This window comes from Ambystoma mexicanum, chromosome 10 (genome assembly GCF_040938575.1).
Source record: "Ambystoma mexicanum isolate Mex_15411 chromosome 10, UKY_AmexF1_1, whole genome shotgun sequence".
Classification (NCBI taxonomy): Eukaryota; Metazoa; Chordata; class Amphibia; order Caudata; family Ambystomatidae; genus Ambystoma; species Ambystoma mexicanum.
The window spans coordinates 1316236799-1316252945 of NC_090932.1; the positions used below are offsets into that span (position 1 = coordinate 1316236799).

The 16147-nt window shown below is 54.3% G+C and overlaps 1 protein-coding gene across 6 annotated transcripts in view; it reads left to right on the plus strand.

Annotated features, from left to right (window-relative positions):
* LOC138492307 (solute carrier family 2, facilitated glucose transporter member 11-like) overlaps positions 1–16147 on the plus strand; it is a 453312-nt gene that overhangs the window by 362019 nt on the left and 75146 nt on the right. For all 6 annotated transcript variants that reach the window (XM_069619352.1, XM_069619354.1, XM_069619356.1 and 3 more), the window contains one exon: positions 2367–2554. In XM_069619352.1, coding sequence (XP_069475453.1) covers positions 2367–2554 — 188 coding nt within the window. The remainder of the gene's footprint in view (positions 1–2366; positions 2555–16147) is intronic.

Sequence of the window (16147 nt, forward strand, 5' to 3'; positions counted from 1 at the left end):
TGGCATAGTTTCAAGCCCAATATTCTGATGTAAATGTTCTGTTACTATGTGCTATGTAGGTCTGATGGACATGTTCTAGAGCACAGTAATGAAGAAGAGTGTAGTGTGTGGCAAGGTAATCGCAAAGGGCATATTGTGTGACACTGTGATGGGCATAATGTGTGTAATAGTTATTCTGGTGTTCATTTTCATTAGTGGACTGGTTTATTTATTTTCAGTGCTTAGTAGAGTGCCCGCATATTGTCTAATTGGCACTTCATGCCATTCAGACACTAGAGCAGGGGTCTGTAACCTTTGGCTCTCCAGATGTTTTGAACTACAACTCCCATGCTCCCGCACCACTGACTGGGTATGATTGATGGGAATTGTCGTCCAAACCATCTGGAGAGCCAAAGGTTTCAGATCCCCTGCCCTTGAGAGTGAGAGAGAGAGAGAGAGAGAGAGAGAGAGAGAGAGAGAGAGAGAGAGAGAGAGAGAGAGGAGAGGGGGAGAGAGAGAGAGAGAAGGTAAGGCGAGAAGTAATGTCGAGTGTCAGAAAGTTACAATTGTGTGAGCTGGACGACATAAGGGAATGGAAGTACTGATACATTTTGTCATTGAAATCTCAGGGTCACGTGATGCCACTCTGAGACACTGAGATTTTAGGAAAACAAAGATCAATTGAGCAGGATTTCTCACCAGTGTCCAAGTACCCTTCTAAAACATATGTACATGTGCAGATGTAGAAGTGTATCGAAGTGTAACAAAATAAGTAGAAGTGTGACTCCTCCAGTGCGGTGGTGGATGGGAGTTGAAGCATGCAGCACTATTTGGAAAAAATGTGTTGTGGGGTTGCCAGCAGGGCAGGTATGTGGCCAAGTGGGTGGAATGGGCACTGGCGTCCTGCTGATGGCTTTTTTTAATTTTGTTATCAAAATTGATTTCACATTTAATGTACCTGCTATGAGAGCTTTAGCCAATGTACTCCTCCCCCAACCCCCAATCCCCCGTCTTGAAAACACCACATTAGTGTGTAGGCGTTTCTTTTGTTGTCAACACTGATAAGACAGTTTTCTATTCTTATAAAACACTCCTACACTTTTTCAATTCAAAATAGTTAAAGTGTAGAGAAAGCTTATGAGACCGCCTGTCCATGCTTTCCAAATTCCAGGGCTGGAGGGAAAGTCCTGACTATTTAATGTAGCATCATAATGCTGTCATATCTGCCAAGCACCCTCTGTAAAGGATCTTGCACCTGCGGTTGAGATGCTGATATAGACCTCAAAGTGGTGCAGCAGTCGCTGTTTCCATGGGAGCAATGAATAAACACACCTGCGAGTTAGGAAGCAAATCGAAAGGGAGAGATGTACATACCAAATGGATCCAAGAAAACAAGCTATTTCTTTGGGCATCAAACTCCTGCTTCGGCTTTTCAGAAGAACACTTCTGGCACTGGGATCATTAGCATTTTAGAAACTTAAGTTAAATTAAAAATATTATTTTTATTATAGAAAACCACCATTCGTGTTCACTCGTATCTGAGCTGTCTCTCCTAAACAAAATGAATGTAAATCGTTCATGATTTTTCTTTAAAATAATACTATATTTTTGTTCCATTTCAACAGCAAAGGTGTTCACGGACATTACTGTGCCCAGTGCATTGCGCTTAACCAGCTGGAAGTTCACTTGTTCGCATAGTGGTACAGACCTATTCACTTTGAGGCCACGGTTTAAAACAAGACCCATAGCAGTAGTGATCATAACAAATGCCCCTATTTTGATTATTCTGGGAGTATGTGCGAAATGAGGGCATGGTCTTCACCAAGTTTCTAACCTGCAGAAGTTCCCTTGACATAAAACCACCAGGTCAAGTGGCGCCACTCGGCCATTTTAGGTGACGGGCAGCTGGCGGGCAAAGGACTGTCCTAGCATGACATCTGAACATTCGACAATACACTATGATGCAGTATGCTACAATATGCTGCTTATTGGTGGAAGAGCTGCTGGAGGGCAATACTCGGGCGCAACCAGCAGAGCCAGACATCTTGGCTGTGGAGAAATTTAGTTCCAAGAGCCCTAATCCCAGCACCTTTCACAGACCCTTGGCCAGAGGTAGGCAACCTTTCACTCTACAGATCTTTTGGAATACAAATGCTACCAGTCCTAGCCAGCATAGACAATGGTGAGAGATCATGGGAGTTGTAGTCCAAAGCATATGGAGAGCCTTAGGTTGCCGACCCCTACCATAGGCCGACACAAGATTCCAGCGGTCCGTCATTTGCCTTAAGTCTGCGACTCTGTAGCAAAACTGCCATTGGTCAAAAAGACAAACGGTGTGTCCCTAATTGCAGCAACCTAATGAGCAGCCAATGTGTTTTTATTAATAGCTTTGAAGACGTTCCACGGGCCACTACAATACCAGACTGAGATGGACGATATAAAGAAAGAGATGCACGTGTTAAACGGCGAGAAGCCAAAGAACACATGGGAAGTGTTCACCGACCGAAGCATAAAATGGCAGCTCATTGCAGTCGTGTTGATGAACGCTGGCCAGCAATTCAGTGGCATAAATGCAGTAAGTAGATCAAGAGAGACCATGTTCAGGAGCTAAAATAACATTTGGTTTGGAACTGAGCTCGCGAATATGTTGAATTAACGTGTGGCTTTCAATATTGTTCATTTGTTCATTGAAGTAGAAAACAAAAGGAGAAAATAGTCAACCTACGTAAAGTTTTGTATTTTACAACACACATACATGCAGTTGTATTTGTATTGTTGTGAGGTGCTCTGAGGGACCTATGTATTTTACAAAAATGCCTCTATAAAAATGAAAAATAAATACTATGCAGAAGAAACTGCTTCATTTGTGACAATAGATGTAGATACTATTCTGAGGAATGCTAGAAAGAAGCTATTTTTAATTGTGTTGTGTCATTTTTATTTACAAATTAATTTTATTGTAGTTCAACATTTTCAACACAGGGGACGTGATGTTTAATTGTTTAGCTATCTGTTCTAAACTTTGCTTTGCTCGAATAACAGTTGTTGTTTCCCTGAATTGGATCTTGTTTCACAGAACTGCCTACATGCAAATTCCATAGTTCTTTAAAAAAGCATTCGTAAAACTAACAGTTTTCAACTTTGTGTAGGCACGGTATAGACATTTGCCAGGCACTGCCAAAACATTACTGTCTGACCATGACATCAAAACAGCTGGCCAATGGTACATGGCCATAAGCTGACAGTGCCTGCCAACAGTCTATCTACGTCCATACAAGAGCTGGCTTCGCTAGTGTTCTTTTAAAAAAAACAAAAATTCAGTGCAAGGACCAGATGCAATGGCACAGATAGTTACTCAGTCAATATGTTTATTCGGATAAATACATCCATCAAACACACAAAAGCAGATACACTTACAGGGGTCGATTCATGGAATTAATGTGAGCCGAAAATTCCCGCGCAGAGGTGCCAAAACGTGCGATTCGCAGTAAAAGTGCGAAAATCGCAGTGCAAGTGCGAAAATCACAGGGAAACCAGCGCACATCGATTCATGGAAGTCCATGCGCGAGAAAAACATTGGATGTGCGCTGGTCATCCAACAGCGTGCGCCACGGCCACTGCGAAATCGCACATAGCGCGGCGCACATCACAAAAGTATGCGTAACACGGGGTGTAACACTCGTAATGGGGAAAAACGCGTGAAAATATGGGCATCACGGGGGAAGTACAGGAGGCAAGTGTGCGGAACGCCCACACGCTCGCCTACAACCCGTATTCATGGAATCGAATAGGGCAAACCAGCGCACGGTCAAAGACGTGCACAGGGCCAAACAAGTACGCCACAAGAAAGCGGGGGGTAACGTCCCTGCGCTTGAAATAAATGTGCACCAAAATGTGCGCTAACAAAAAGCACCCATATACAGCCATGATGAATGGTCCATACAGTGGCCCTCTACGACAAATGAGGTGCAAAGGGGTACCGACAAACACGGACACCCGCTGTGTGAAAAAAAGCATGTGCGTGTGTTCCTGGGTGCGCGGGAAGTTCCACACGCGATTGGCCTGGGTATGTGTACTTCAGGGTGCACGGGAAGTCCCACACGCGATTAGCCTGGGTATGTGTACTACGGGGCGCTCGGGAAGTTCCACACGTGATTAGCCTGGGTACGTTTGTTTCTGGGTGCGCGGGAAGTTCCACACGCAATTGGCCTGGGTACGTGTACTTCGGGGTGCGCGGGAAGTTCCACACGCGATTGGCCCTGGTACATGTACTTCGGGGTGCGCGGGAAGTCCCACACGCGATTAGCCTGGGTACGTGTACTACAGGGTGCGCGGGAAGTTCCACACGCGATTAGCCTGGGTACGTGTGTTTCGGGGTGCGCGGGAAGTTCCACACGCGATTGGCCTGGGTACGTGTACTTCGGGATGCGCGGGAAGTTCCACACGCAATTGGCCTGGGTACGTGTACTTCGGGGTGCGCAGGAAGTCCCACACGCGATTAGCCTGGGTACGTGTACTACGGGGTGCGCGGGAAGTTCCACACGCGATTAGCCTGGGTACGTGTGTTTCGGGGTGCGCGGGAAGTTCCACGCACGATTGGCCTGGGTACGTGTATTCCGAGGTGCGCGGGAAGATTCACACGCGATTTCAGCAGGGTACGTGTATTTCGGTGGTGCCGGGGAATGCTACACGTGATTTGGCCGTGTGGGTCCTCCCAGGTGTTCCCTCAACACCCTCGACGGCCCCTGCAGGAAGCCCACACCACAGGGGACTACCCTGCACCCCTGCTCATGTCCCACAGGCAACCCATCCACCATGGCCATGCCCTCCAGCCAACCCACATGTCACCTTGCACTACTGATCACCAACACATGTCTCCCAGCACCCCCACCCCCCAGCATCCAAGGGCACCCTCCACCAGGCCCCCACTCATGTCTCCCACCACCCCCACCCCCCAGCATCCAGGGGCACCCTCCACCAGGCCCCCACTCATGTCTCCCACCACCCCCACTCCCCAGCAGTGCAGGACACCCTCCACCAGGCCCCCACACATGTCTCCCACCACCCCCACCCCCCAGCAGTGCAGGGCACCCTCCACCAGGCCCCCACTCATGTCCAACTCATGTCTCCCTGCACCCCCACCCCCCAGCAGTGCAGGGCACCCTCCACCAGGCCCCCACTCATGTCCAACTCATGTCTCCCTGCACCCCCACCCCCCAGCAGGGCAGGGCACCCTCCACCAGGCCCCCACTCATGTCTCCGATCACCCCCACCCCCCAGCATCCAGGGGCACCCTCCACCAGGCCCCCACTCATGTCTACATCACCACCACCCCCCAGCAGTGCAGGGGCACCCTCCACCAGGCCCCCACTCATGTCTACCACCCCCCCACCCCCCAGCAGTGCAGGGGCAGCCTCCACCAGGCCCCCACTCATGTCCCCTTGAACCCCCACCCCCCAGCATCCAGGGGCACCCTCCACCAGGCCCCCACTCATGTCTACCACCCCCCCCACCCCCCAGCATCCAGGGGCACCCTCCACCAGGCCCCCACTCATGTCTACCATCACCCCCACCCCCCAGCAGTGCAGGGGCACCCTCCACCAGGCCCCCACTCATGTCTACCACCACCCCCACCCCCCAGCAGTGCAGGGGCAGCCTCCACCAGGCCCCCACTCATGTCCCCCTGCACCCCCACCCCCCAGCAGTGCAGGGGCAGCCTCCACCAGGCCCCACTCATGTCTACCACCACCCCCACCCCCCAGCATCCAGGGGCACCCTCCACCAGGCCCCCACTCATGTCTACCATCACCCCCACACCCCAGCAGTGCAGGGGCAGCCTCCACCAGGCCCCACTCATGTCCCCCTGCACCCCCACCCCCCAGCAGTGCAGGGGCAGCCTCCACCAGGCCCCCACTCATGTCTACCATCACCCCCACCCCCCAGCAGTGCAGGGGCAGCCTCCACCAGGCCCCCACTCATGTCCCCCTGCACCCCCACACCCCAGCATCCAGGGGCACCCTCCACCAGGCCCGACACATGTCTACCACCAACCCCACCCCCCAGCATCCAGGGGCAGCCTCCACCAGGCCCCACTCATGTCCCCCTGCACCCCCACCCCCCAGCAGTGCAGGGGCAGCCTCCACCAGGCCCCCACTCATGTCTACCACCACCCCCACCCCCCAGCATCCAGGGGCACCCTCCACCAGGCCCCCACTCATGTCTACCATCACCCCCACCCCCCAGCAGTGCAGGGGCACCCTCCACCAGGCCCCCACTCATGTCTACCACCACCCCCACCCCCCAGCAGTGCAGGGGCAGCCTCCACCGGGCCCCCACTCATGTCCCCCTTCACCCCCACCCCCAGCATCCAGGGGCACCCTCCACCAGGCCCCCACTCATGTCTACCACCACCCCCACCCCCCCAGCATCCTGGGGCACCCTCCACCAGGCCCCCACTCATGCCTACCACCACCCCCACCCCCCAGCAGTGCAGGGGCATCCACCACCAGGCCCCCACTCATGTCTACCACCATCCCCACCCCCCAGCAGTGCAGGGGCAGCCTCCACCAGGCCCCCACTCATGTCTACCACCACCCCCACCCCCCAGCATCCAGGGGCACCCTCCACCAGGCCCCCACTCATGTCTCCCATCACCCCCACCCCCCAGCATCCAGGGGCACCCTCCACCAGGCCCCCACTCATGTCTCCCACCACCCCCACCCCCAGCAGTGCAGGGGCACCCTCCACCAGGCCCCCACTCATGTCTCCCACCACCCCCACCCCCCAGCAGTGCGATTTGCCTGGGTATGTGTATTCCTGGGGTGCGCGGGTAGTATCCCATGCGATACCATCAGGGTACGTGTATCATGGGTCCGCATGAACTTCCACACGCGATACCAGCAGGCTACGTGTATTACGGGGTTTGCGGGAAGTTCCACACGCGATTACCCTGGGTATGTGTATTTTGGGGTGCGCGTGAACTTCCACACGCGACTGGGCCTGTGAGAGTGGGGTACGTGTATTCCAGGGGTGGGCGGGAATATTTACTCGAGACTGGGCCTGGGAGAGCGTGTTACATGTATTCCTGGGGTGGGCGGGAAGATTCACACGTTCGCCTATAACGTGCCGAAAAATAAATGGTCCAATCCTGAAACACGTACGCCAGCATGAAGCAGGCGTACGTCGACCCGCGCAGCATAAAAGTGCGCGCAAACAACAAACAAGCTCAGACGCCAGGATGAATATACCGTTCCTAGCAGCAGTGGCCGTGGGTTACCAAAGGAGGAGGAGGAGGATAGTGAGGGCTCGAATTTTCACTCCCAGAACCAGCCTTTTTGGGATGCCTGATGACCAGGTGTATGGGAGGTACAGGTTTCCACCACACATAATACTGGACTTGGTCAGTGAGTGGGAGGATGACCTTACATCACCCACCCTGTGCTCCCAAGCACTCAGCCCCCTGGAGAAGGTCCTCAATGTACTGCACTTCTTGGCCACAGGATCATTTCAGCGGACAAGTGCCATAGTGGGTGGGGTGTCACAGGCCACGCAGTCACGCTGCCTACACCAGGTCTTGAACATCATCACTGCACGCCCATCAGTCCGTAGGCACATATACCTGCCCAGGACACCTGCAGAAAGGCAGGCTGCCACCCTCGATTTCTACGGTGTGGCACAATTCCCCAAAGTGCTAGGTGCCATTGACTGCACCCATGTGGCACTACGTCCCCCCAGGGCATCTGAGCACATCTATAGGAACCGCAAGCACTGGCATTCCATCAACGTGCAGGTAGTATGTAATGCCAAGGGAATCATCACCTCAGTATATGCCAACTATCCAGGGTCCACCCACGACAGCTTCATTTACCGAATGTCTACCCTAAGCCGGGACCTAGAAGCTGGGCGGCATGGCGATACATGGCTGCTTGGTGAGTATGAATGCCACTGCACATGCATGCATGTCAGATGCAGAGTTATGTCACTACCCCACTAATGATACCCATCACCTCCTCACCAGGGGACAGTGCCTACCCTCTGAGCACCCACATGATGAAGCCAATTCGGAACCCCATCACGCCTCCCGAGGTAAGATACAACACAGCCCATATTGCAACCCAGGGCATAGTGGAGCGCACATTCGGAGTGCTAAAGTCACGCTTTCGCTCCCTTGACCGTTCTGGCGGGCAGCTGTTATATGTGCCCCCAGTAGTGTGCAGGATCATAGTGGCAGCATGTGCCCTGCACAATGTTGCAACACGCGGGGCCTGGCTGTGGACATGGTGGTGTCCCCACATCCCCAACCACATGCACGCCCGCTGCGCATGGGAGGGGAAAGGGCACGGGGTGAGGCAGCCGTACGCAGCTGGTGGCTAATTACTTCACATAGAAATCACACCCCTGTGGAATGCACACAGCCCTGGCACATACCATCTGATAAGCAATGATGACTCGACCTGACAATTATGACGAACAAAGGGACAGTCAACTGTCAGAACCATAGCAGCCTGAGATTGTTCATGTGGAAGTGTCACAATGTGTGCATCCCTACCTACACAAACAACACCAATGTAGTGTCATCAAAAGACACACTTCCATGCTGCAGAAATGAATACCCACTTGCAAAATACTACATGAGAACAGTGCCATGTCACCCAACCCCTCCCCGGCACAGCCACACAACACACCATGGCATGTCATGCAATGTGAGAGCAAACAAATTAATCCCCACAACATGCCCCAAGTGTCACCAACTACAGTGTCCCTAATGGAAACTGGCCACACATGAAATGCTCACAGTAATGCAGGACCTACAACACACATTACCAAATACGTACCAAGAATACCAATCACCTACACAACCTCCAACCTACCTTACACATGACATTACAGACTTAAAAATTTGGTAGCCTTACTAACTGATAATGCCAGCACTTCAAACACTTCCAAGTATACAGTGTTAGCGCCACGCAAGAGTGTAGGTGCACTGCTTACAACATGGACTCCAGTTCCAAGGTAGACCGCCTTGTGAAGACATGAGAAATGGACCTGCAAATTAGGAGGATGAGATGGATGCAGAGGCCCATATCAATACACCATGCAGTGTACAATACAACAACAATATGCACTATGAATGTATACACAGTATTGACTACAGACTGCCCACACATCAAATGGGAGTCCAACGTCACCATGTACGTCAATGTCACTTGGGCACACCCTTTGCAAGCCCATGGAAACGGGAAGCAGGAGGGGTGTGTGTCACACAAACCCAAGCATCTGAACCAAATTCATGACAAGCCTGCATGTGCCCAGCCACAATACATCGTATGCCCACGGGAGCCACACAAGGCAACACACTGCCCAAAAAACAAAAATAAAAAAAATAAAATTAAATTAAAAAAAAAACAAAAATGGCCATTAATGGGCCCGGGAGGGGGGTGGGGGAGGCCACCCAGGAGGTCCGAGGACAGGGTGCACACCAAAACCCACCTGTGTGGATCTTGCGAGAAAAAAAACACCTCCATGGGCTCATGGCCTACACGGCTACCCTATTGTGGGAGAATCACTGCTGTCGCTCTCCTCACCCTCTGCAGCTGCATCAGGAGGTGGTGGCACTATGGGAGGCAGCCCACGCAAAGCCCTAGTCTGTTCCTCCATGGCAGCAAACATGCGGGTGTGGTAGGTCTCGTTCTGGAGGATAATTGTGCGTAGGTCCCCATGCAACAACTCACGGGATGCCCGGACCTCAGCCCTAGTTGCCTGCATCTCAGCTGAGAGCGTACGTGTGAGACGCTCCAGCTGCTGTTCTGTCCTTCTGTTTGTTGAAGCCTCAAGCTCAACAAAAGTAGTCCTGAGGTGAAGGAGTTCCACCCTCAGGGCTTCCCTGTGGCCCTGGGACTCTATGGAAATGGCTTCCCGCAGAGTCGCCAGTGCCGCCCGCCTGTCCCTGTCGGACACCCACATGTCCTCCCTGTGTGACTGGCAGATGGAGTCTGTTGCCTGCTGTAGTCGCTCCATCAGCCTTTCGGGGGGGACAATGGAAGTGGCCACCCTATCCATGGCCTGAGCCATCATCTCTGATGATGCTGCCTGTTGGGTTGCCATACCATATATGGATTGCTCCCATGCGGTATTGCCAGGTGGCGGACGGCCACCACGTTGGCGGGCACCACACCTGTCTGGGGCAAGGCGAACTGCGCCTTGCTGTGCCGGCACTGCCTGAGGCTGCAGGACTGCATTCCCCCTCTGATCTGCTGGCCCAGGAACAGGATCAGATGTTGCGGAGTGTGACCCTGCATCCGTAACCACCAAAGGAGTACCTGCCAACACTGACATCCCCATTGAGGGTTCTAACCCTGGTGCAGGTGGGTCGGACAGAACAGAATCCCTCCCAGGAACACTCACCTGCGACGGCACATAGGTCTCATCATCCGAATCGACACCTGAATACAGCTCGGGGGAGGTGCAGCCAGAGACACCCCTTGAGAGCACGACCTGCAGCAGTTGTGGGTTCTCACCCACCACCACACCACGTCCCTCACTGGTGGTCGGTCGGGCCTCAGACCCCTCCTGGGTCTGCACCATCTCCACAACCCCAGCAGTATCAAGTGCGTCATCCCCTGCAAAGACATGAAAGAAAACAAATGGAAACAGGCATTAGCACTATGGCACACAATTAGGGCTGAGAGGTGACAGAAACAGTACTTGATTGACACATGTCCCACATGACTAAAACCCTCCCATGCATGCACCGTCACTGCGTGTGAAGGGTAGGCAGATGGCACACATTGATGACACCAAGATGGAAGATGAACACATTTACTGCATGCTGCCTAGCAGTGGCATCACACATTGGCCAGTGATTGGCAGGTCAAATACACATGCCATCACACAGATGGCATGTACCCTAGCCATAAAGTGAAGAGGGAGAGGAGGGCACCAATTATTCATTCAGTCCAGTTTGCTCATAAAATTGACTTTTTTAATTGAAATGGTTCAAATGTTTCACCTGGAGCCGCCAGTCCAAAATGGTCCTATAGCACAGAGACATGTCTAAACAAATCATGTCCAGGAAACAAAGCCAGTCCACTGTACCATAGCCATGTCAGACATGTGACGATAGGACTGAGAAATGCTGAGTAAAAGTGGTGGTATGCAAACAATCTGCCTGAATAAACAGAGGAAAATAAGCAACAATGTTGTGGCAAGATTACACTTCAAGGGCAACTGGCGTGGTGTTGGGCTGGATGTCTAATGTTGGCAGAAGGGATACTGCTATACCCAAATGCTGGTGCGCAGAATGTATTGGATGAGGCACATGGGTGACCCAAACCACTCAGGCACACACACCCTCACCTGGCACCCAAACAGAAGCCCTCACACACACACCATGTACATGGATGACACACACATGCATGTGCACTCACCGGACAATGCCTCGTAATCTGCCAGTTCTCCCACGCCTTGGATCTGTTCCTCCGTGACGTAGGTCCCAGCAACCTGCTCATGTGGAGTGAGTTCTATGTCGTCTGCTGGAGACCCACCTCCAGTCACTAGAGTTGCGGCATGACTTGAGGCCAGCTTATTCTTTGCCCTGCGCTTCAGGTCATTCCAGCGCTTGTAGCATTCAGTACCTGTGCGCCTCACGATTCCAAGGGCACTCATGTGGTCCGCAATGGTCTGCCAGTGTGCCTGACGTTGTGCAGGTGTGGTCTTGGATCCTGCAACAATCATCATTTCGCGGTCATGTGCGGACACATACTCTACAAGTGCATTCAGTTCGGCCTCATTGAAGCTGGGCTTCCTTGACGGGCCGGACTGTGTAGCCGTGTCTGGGGCATCAGCCTCTGCTGGACGAGCACTCTTCCTCTTCCGCTTGGAAGGTGGTGGGGATCCTGAGTGTCCTACGCCGCTCTGGACACTAGGAGCAGGAGCCCCGGTGGAATCTGTACTAGGAGTGTGGGATTGCACACTCAGCATGGGAGTTGGTGCAGGCATTAGCTCAAGTGTGATGGTGTCAGGGGGAATGTCAGCATGATGGACTTGGACCGACACTGTCCTGGCTGGGTGTGTGAGAGGTGGGGTGGATGGAGCCGCAGCTGCCCCTGCAGCCTCCCCAGCCTGCCTACGCGGGGCAGCAGATGACCTAGCTGCCCCTGATCCACGTGGCCTGATGACACCAACGTGCACCAGCGCACGTGGCTTAGACCTGCTGACCTGGAAGTCAGCCATGGAGTCACCCTGTGCCAGGTCTGGTTCCACAGTGGGCTGGTCCAACAAGGGCTGAGCATGGATGGTGTCAGCCACGTTACCCTCAACCAGGGGGGGGTCATGGGTGTCCCTGACTGGTCCTCCACACATGTGGGGTTAGGGGCACCCTGCAAGTCACGGCCACGTCCCCTACCGGATCCACCACGGCCACCACTTGGGGCTCGGCCACCTTTGCCACCCTTACGGCTTGTTCGCCTCCCAGCCATGGCACTGATGTTATTGTGCGTATGGGAGTCGATGTGAACTATTGTCCTGGGCAATTGGGGGTCAAAGGGGTTGGGTACCAGATGGTAATCGTACCCTAGTGCTCTAGCAAGGCTGTATGTCACCCCTGGGGAAAGATGACGGGTCACGCAACGCACAGGGACCCCAAAAAAGGGAAGTAAGGTGCACGCAACCCCTCCTAGACCACATGTGTGGAAAAATAAACCTGCACTACGCTGTGGCACCCAGAAACACAAGAATGAACGTATGCGTGTCACACGCAGCCTAGAATGACCTCTGAAGGGGTATGCGACACACGGGGCAAGCACAGATGTTAAATACGTGCGCGACTCACCGTCTGCCAGGAACAAAAGCGTGAAAAATATGCGCGTGTGCGCGTTGGCAACACCCCCGCCAAAAGAAGAATTGTACGCTGTCTGAGGAGACAGGACAACAGTAGAATGGAACGCTGTTTGAGGAAACAGGCCCAGGAAAAAGAGGAAAAGAGAAAAAGCTGTCAGAGGTAACAGGGAGTACGAACTTGAAACGCCGTGAAGTAAATCGCGTGTGAACCGACAAGAAGCACAGATTTCACCCACTCGCTCTCCATGAAAAGCACGTACAAGGAAATGGCGTTCTACACGTACCTTTTATACACACGTTACAGATGCGCATACGCGATGAGGCCATTTCCACCAATTACACGCTTTGACACTCGGACGTGTACCTTTTTTTTTTTACATGCGCCATTCTCTACGGCCATGCGCGTGACGTTATAGCGGCGCATGGGGGCCTTTGGGCCAATGAAATCGCGTATGCGTACAGACGCGCTTACGCACTAAGGGCCTTTCCTCGAATTACACGCAGACGTGCAGGATTTTCACGTGCCAAATCACTCTGTATCAAGCTGGCCACGCGTAAGCACACGGAAGACCACGCTCCTGCCCAGAAAGCCGATTTACTGCCCCCCAGAGCCCCGAGCACGCTCCCACCTGCCATCTGCTGCTGCCTGACTGCCTGCTGCCCACGTGCCCTGCCATTTGCTGCCTGCACATCAGCCAGGGGTGCTGTTGCTGTGACCACCCCTGCTGGAACCGAAGACTCCCGACTGGGATTCCATCGCTTCACAGCCCAGCCCCAGGACCCAGTTGCCCACCCACTCCTGCCTCTGGGGTTGTCATGTCGGGCACTGCAACATCTGGCACCACTGACAACCCCCGGCCAGAATGGCAGAGGGGCACCAGCTTCAGTGCCCGGGAAGTTGGTGTCCTGGTGGAGCAAGTCCTGGGGCAGTATGATGCCCTCTTCGGAAGTGTGCACGCCGACAAAGAAGGACGGACTCGGATCTGGACGGACATCGTGACTGCCATCAACGCGGAGGGGGTGGCAGTCCGCGACTTCCAACATGTCAAGAAGCGCTGGGAGGACTTCAGGTCCAGGACCATGAACAAGGCCCAGCGCCTCTTGAAGGCAGCAGATGCTAAGGGGCGCCGGGGCCACTTGTCGAAATATCAGATGATGGTCCTGGAACGCATATCCCCAGCGCTCCACGTCCAGGTCCTTGAGAGGCAGACCCATCTGGAGTCGAGCGGTAAGTGTACATGCATCATGATTGTAAGCTATGCGTGTGGTGATGTGCCAGTAGTGTGCCGGTTGCACATCTGTTTGTATGGGGCCGAGTATGGGTGGGGGTGTACAGGACCGTGAGGCTAACACATGCGAGGGCTGTCATGTGTGAGACATGGGTGGTGCTTGTGTGTGTAGGCCTGCATGCCAAATGCAGTTTTGTGGGCACACATGTTTGGATGAATGTGTATGTAAGTAGGCATGTTTGTGATGTCACGCATGTATGTTGTTTTCAGCTGCATGTATCAGCACTGTGTACATGTGCATGTGTGTGTATTTGACAAGGGTGCAACAGTGATGCAACATGGATGCATGTGACAGCGGGATGTGGAAGCCTGATTGGCAGATGTGACATGAATGCCCATCGGAACACTGCGACAGTTGGCTGAGGTGTACACATGCATGCAAGTGTGTTGGTGTGCGTGCATGTGTAGTGCACTCCCTGTGTTGCATGTGATGTCTGGCTCACCTTTGCCTGCTCATGCTGTTGTATATGTATGGATGGTGCTGGCAGTTGCGATGTGGCTGTGGTATGGCTCATGTGTGCAAGTTGAAATGACATGGGTGTTGCCAATTGTGATGCCATGTCTGAGGTTTGCCAATGCCACTCATGTGCAACTGTCATGTGTGTATGTGTCCATTGTACAGTGCCCTGATGCTGTGTTTTATTTCTCCCTGTCTGCAGCGTCAACTGATGAAGAGGGCGGAGAAGGTGCTGTGGAGCACAGCGGCGGGGATCGCACCGCCAGCCGGAGACGCAAGGCCCGGCTCCCCTCCCAGGTTGTGATCTCGTCGGGGAGTGAGGAGTCCGGTGCCGCGTCCCAGGCCGCAGCTGCCGGGGGGCGGTCCAAGAGGCAAAGGTCGGAGTTGGACTCCTCGGCAGCAGAAGGGGCAGCTGGGACCCCACAGGGCCCAACGGGGGAAGATGGCACGGAGTCATCCAGGTTGGTGGGGGGTTTGGTGGAGGAGGAGGCCGTGCAAGTAACAGAGACGGGGTCGGGAGGTGGGGATTCCACTGGTGCTAGTGGTGCAGTGCAGGACCAGGGACAGGAGGCAGCACAGGACGCCGTGGAGGTGCCTGTGTGCAATCCTGTCCCTGATCCTGTCACTGCATCATTTTGCACCAGCAGGGATGCCTACGTCCAGACCCGTTTTCAGGCAGGGGATGAGCTCACGACAACTGGCCTTCCTCTGCCTGCGGACGTGGCTATCCGGGTCCGGGTTGAGCCTGTCCTGACTGGTGTTGCATTGCGTCAACGGGCCATGCGAGGTGACCTGCAGCCTTTTCATGAGGAGACTGCACGTCGTCTTGAATGGCTCGTTGACCGCGTCAGCCTACTGGGACAGGTCACCCAGGCCGGATTCCTCCGTTTGATGGGGCTTGCTCAGACCCCCTCCTCAACTGAACCCCCTATGCGCCAGTTGTCCTCCGTGCCATCTTCCCACCCATCAGTCACCTGGGTGCCCTGTGGAGCTGCCTCTGACGGTGCGGCCAGGCTGTTGGAGGAGGCATCCCTGCCACAGTCGGGAGTCGGACGTCCAACAGGGGTGGCCACATCAACGACTGCACCCCAGCCAGCGGAGGATGTGCAGGCAGCAGGAGGCAGTGCACGGGCAGAGGCGCAGCAGCAGCAGCAACGTGGTGGGAGCCATGATGGCTCGGGGCCTTCGACATCGGAGGGGCAGGCATCGGCCGGAGGGCAGGAGGAGCCAGGACGGGAAGTGTCTTCCGTGTGGCAGCGGTTGGGCCACGCCATAGATGCGGAGCGGCAGCTGGCGGAAGAGGCACGGCTCACGATGGTCAGGGCGGAGAACTCCATGCGGAGGGCCCTGAGGCGGGCCGAGTGCCTCGAGGCAATCCGCAGGGAGTTTGGGGTGAACATGTGGACGGCCCTGCGGACCCTCGGGGCCATGGAGGAGGACCGCCTCCCGGACATTGAGCAGGAGTTTGATGATGCCCTGTCCCGGAACATCCCGAAGTGAGCCGTCGGACTAGCCCGCTGCCCTTGTAAATAGTTCTGTAGTTAGTGTTAGGTTTCCTTTGGTTTTGCATTGGGCCACATTTTTG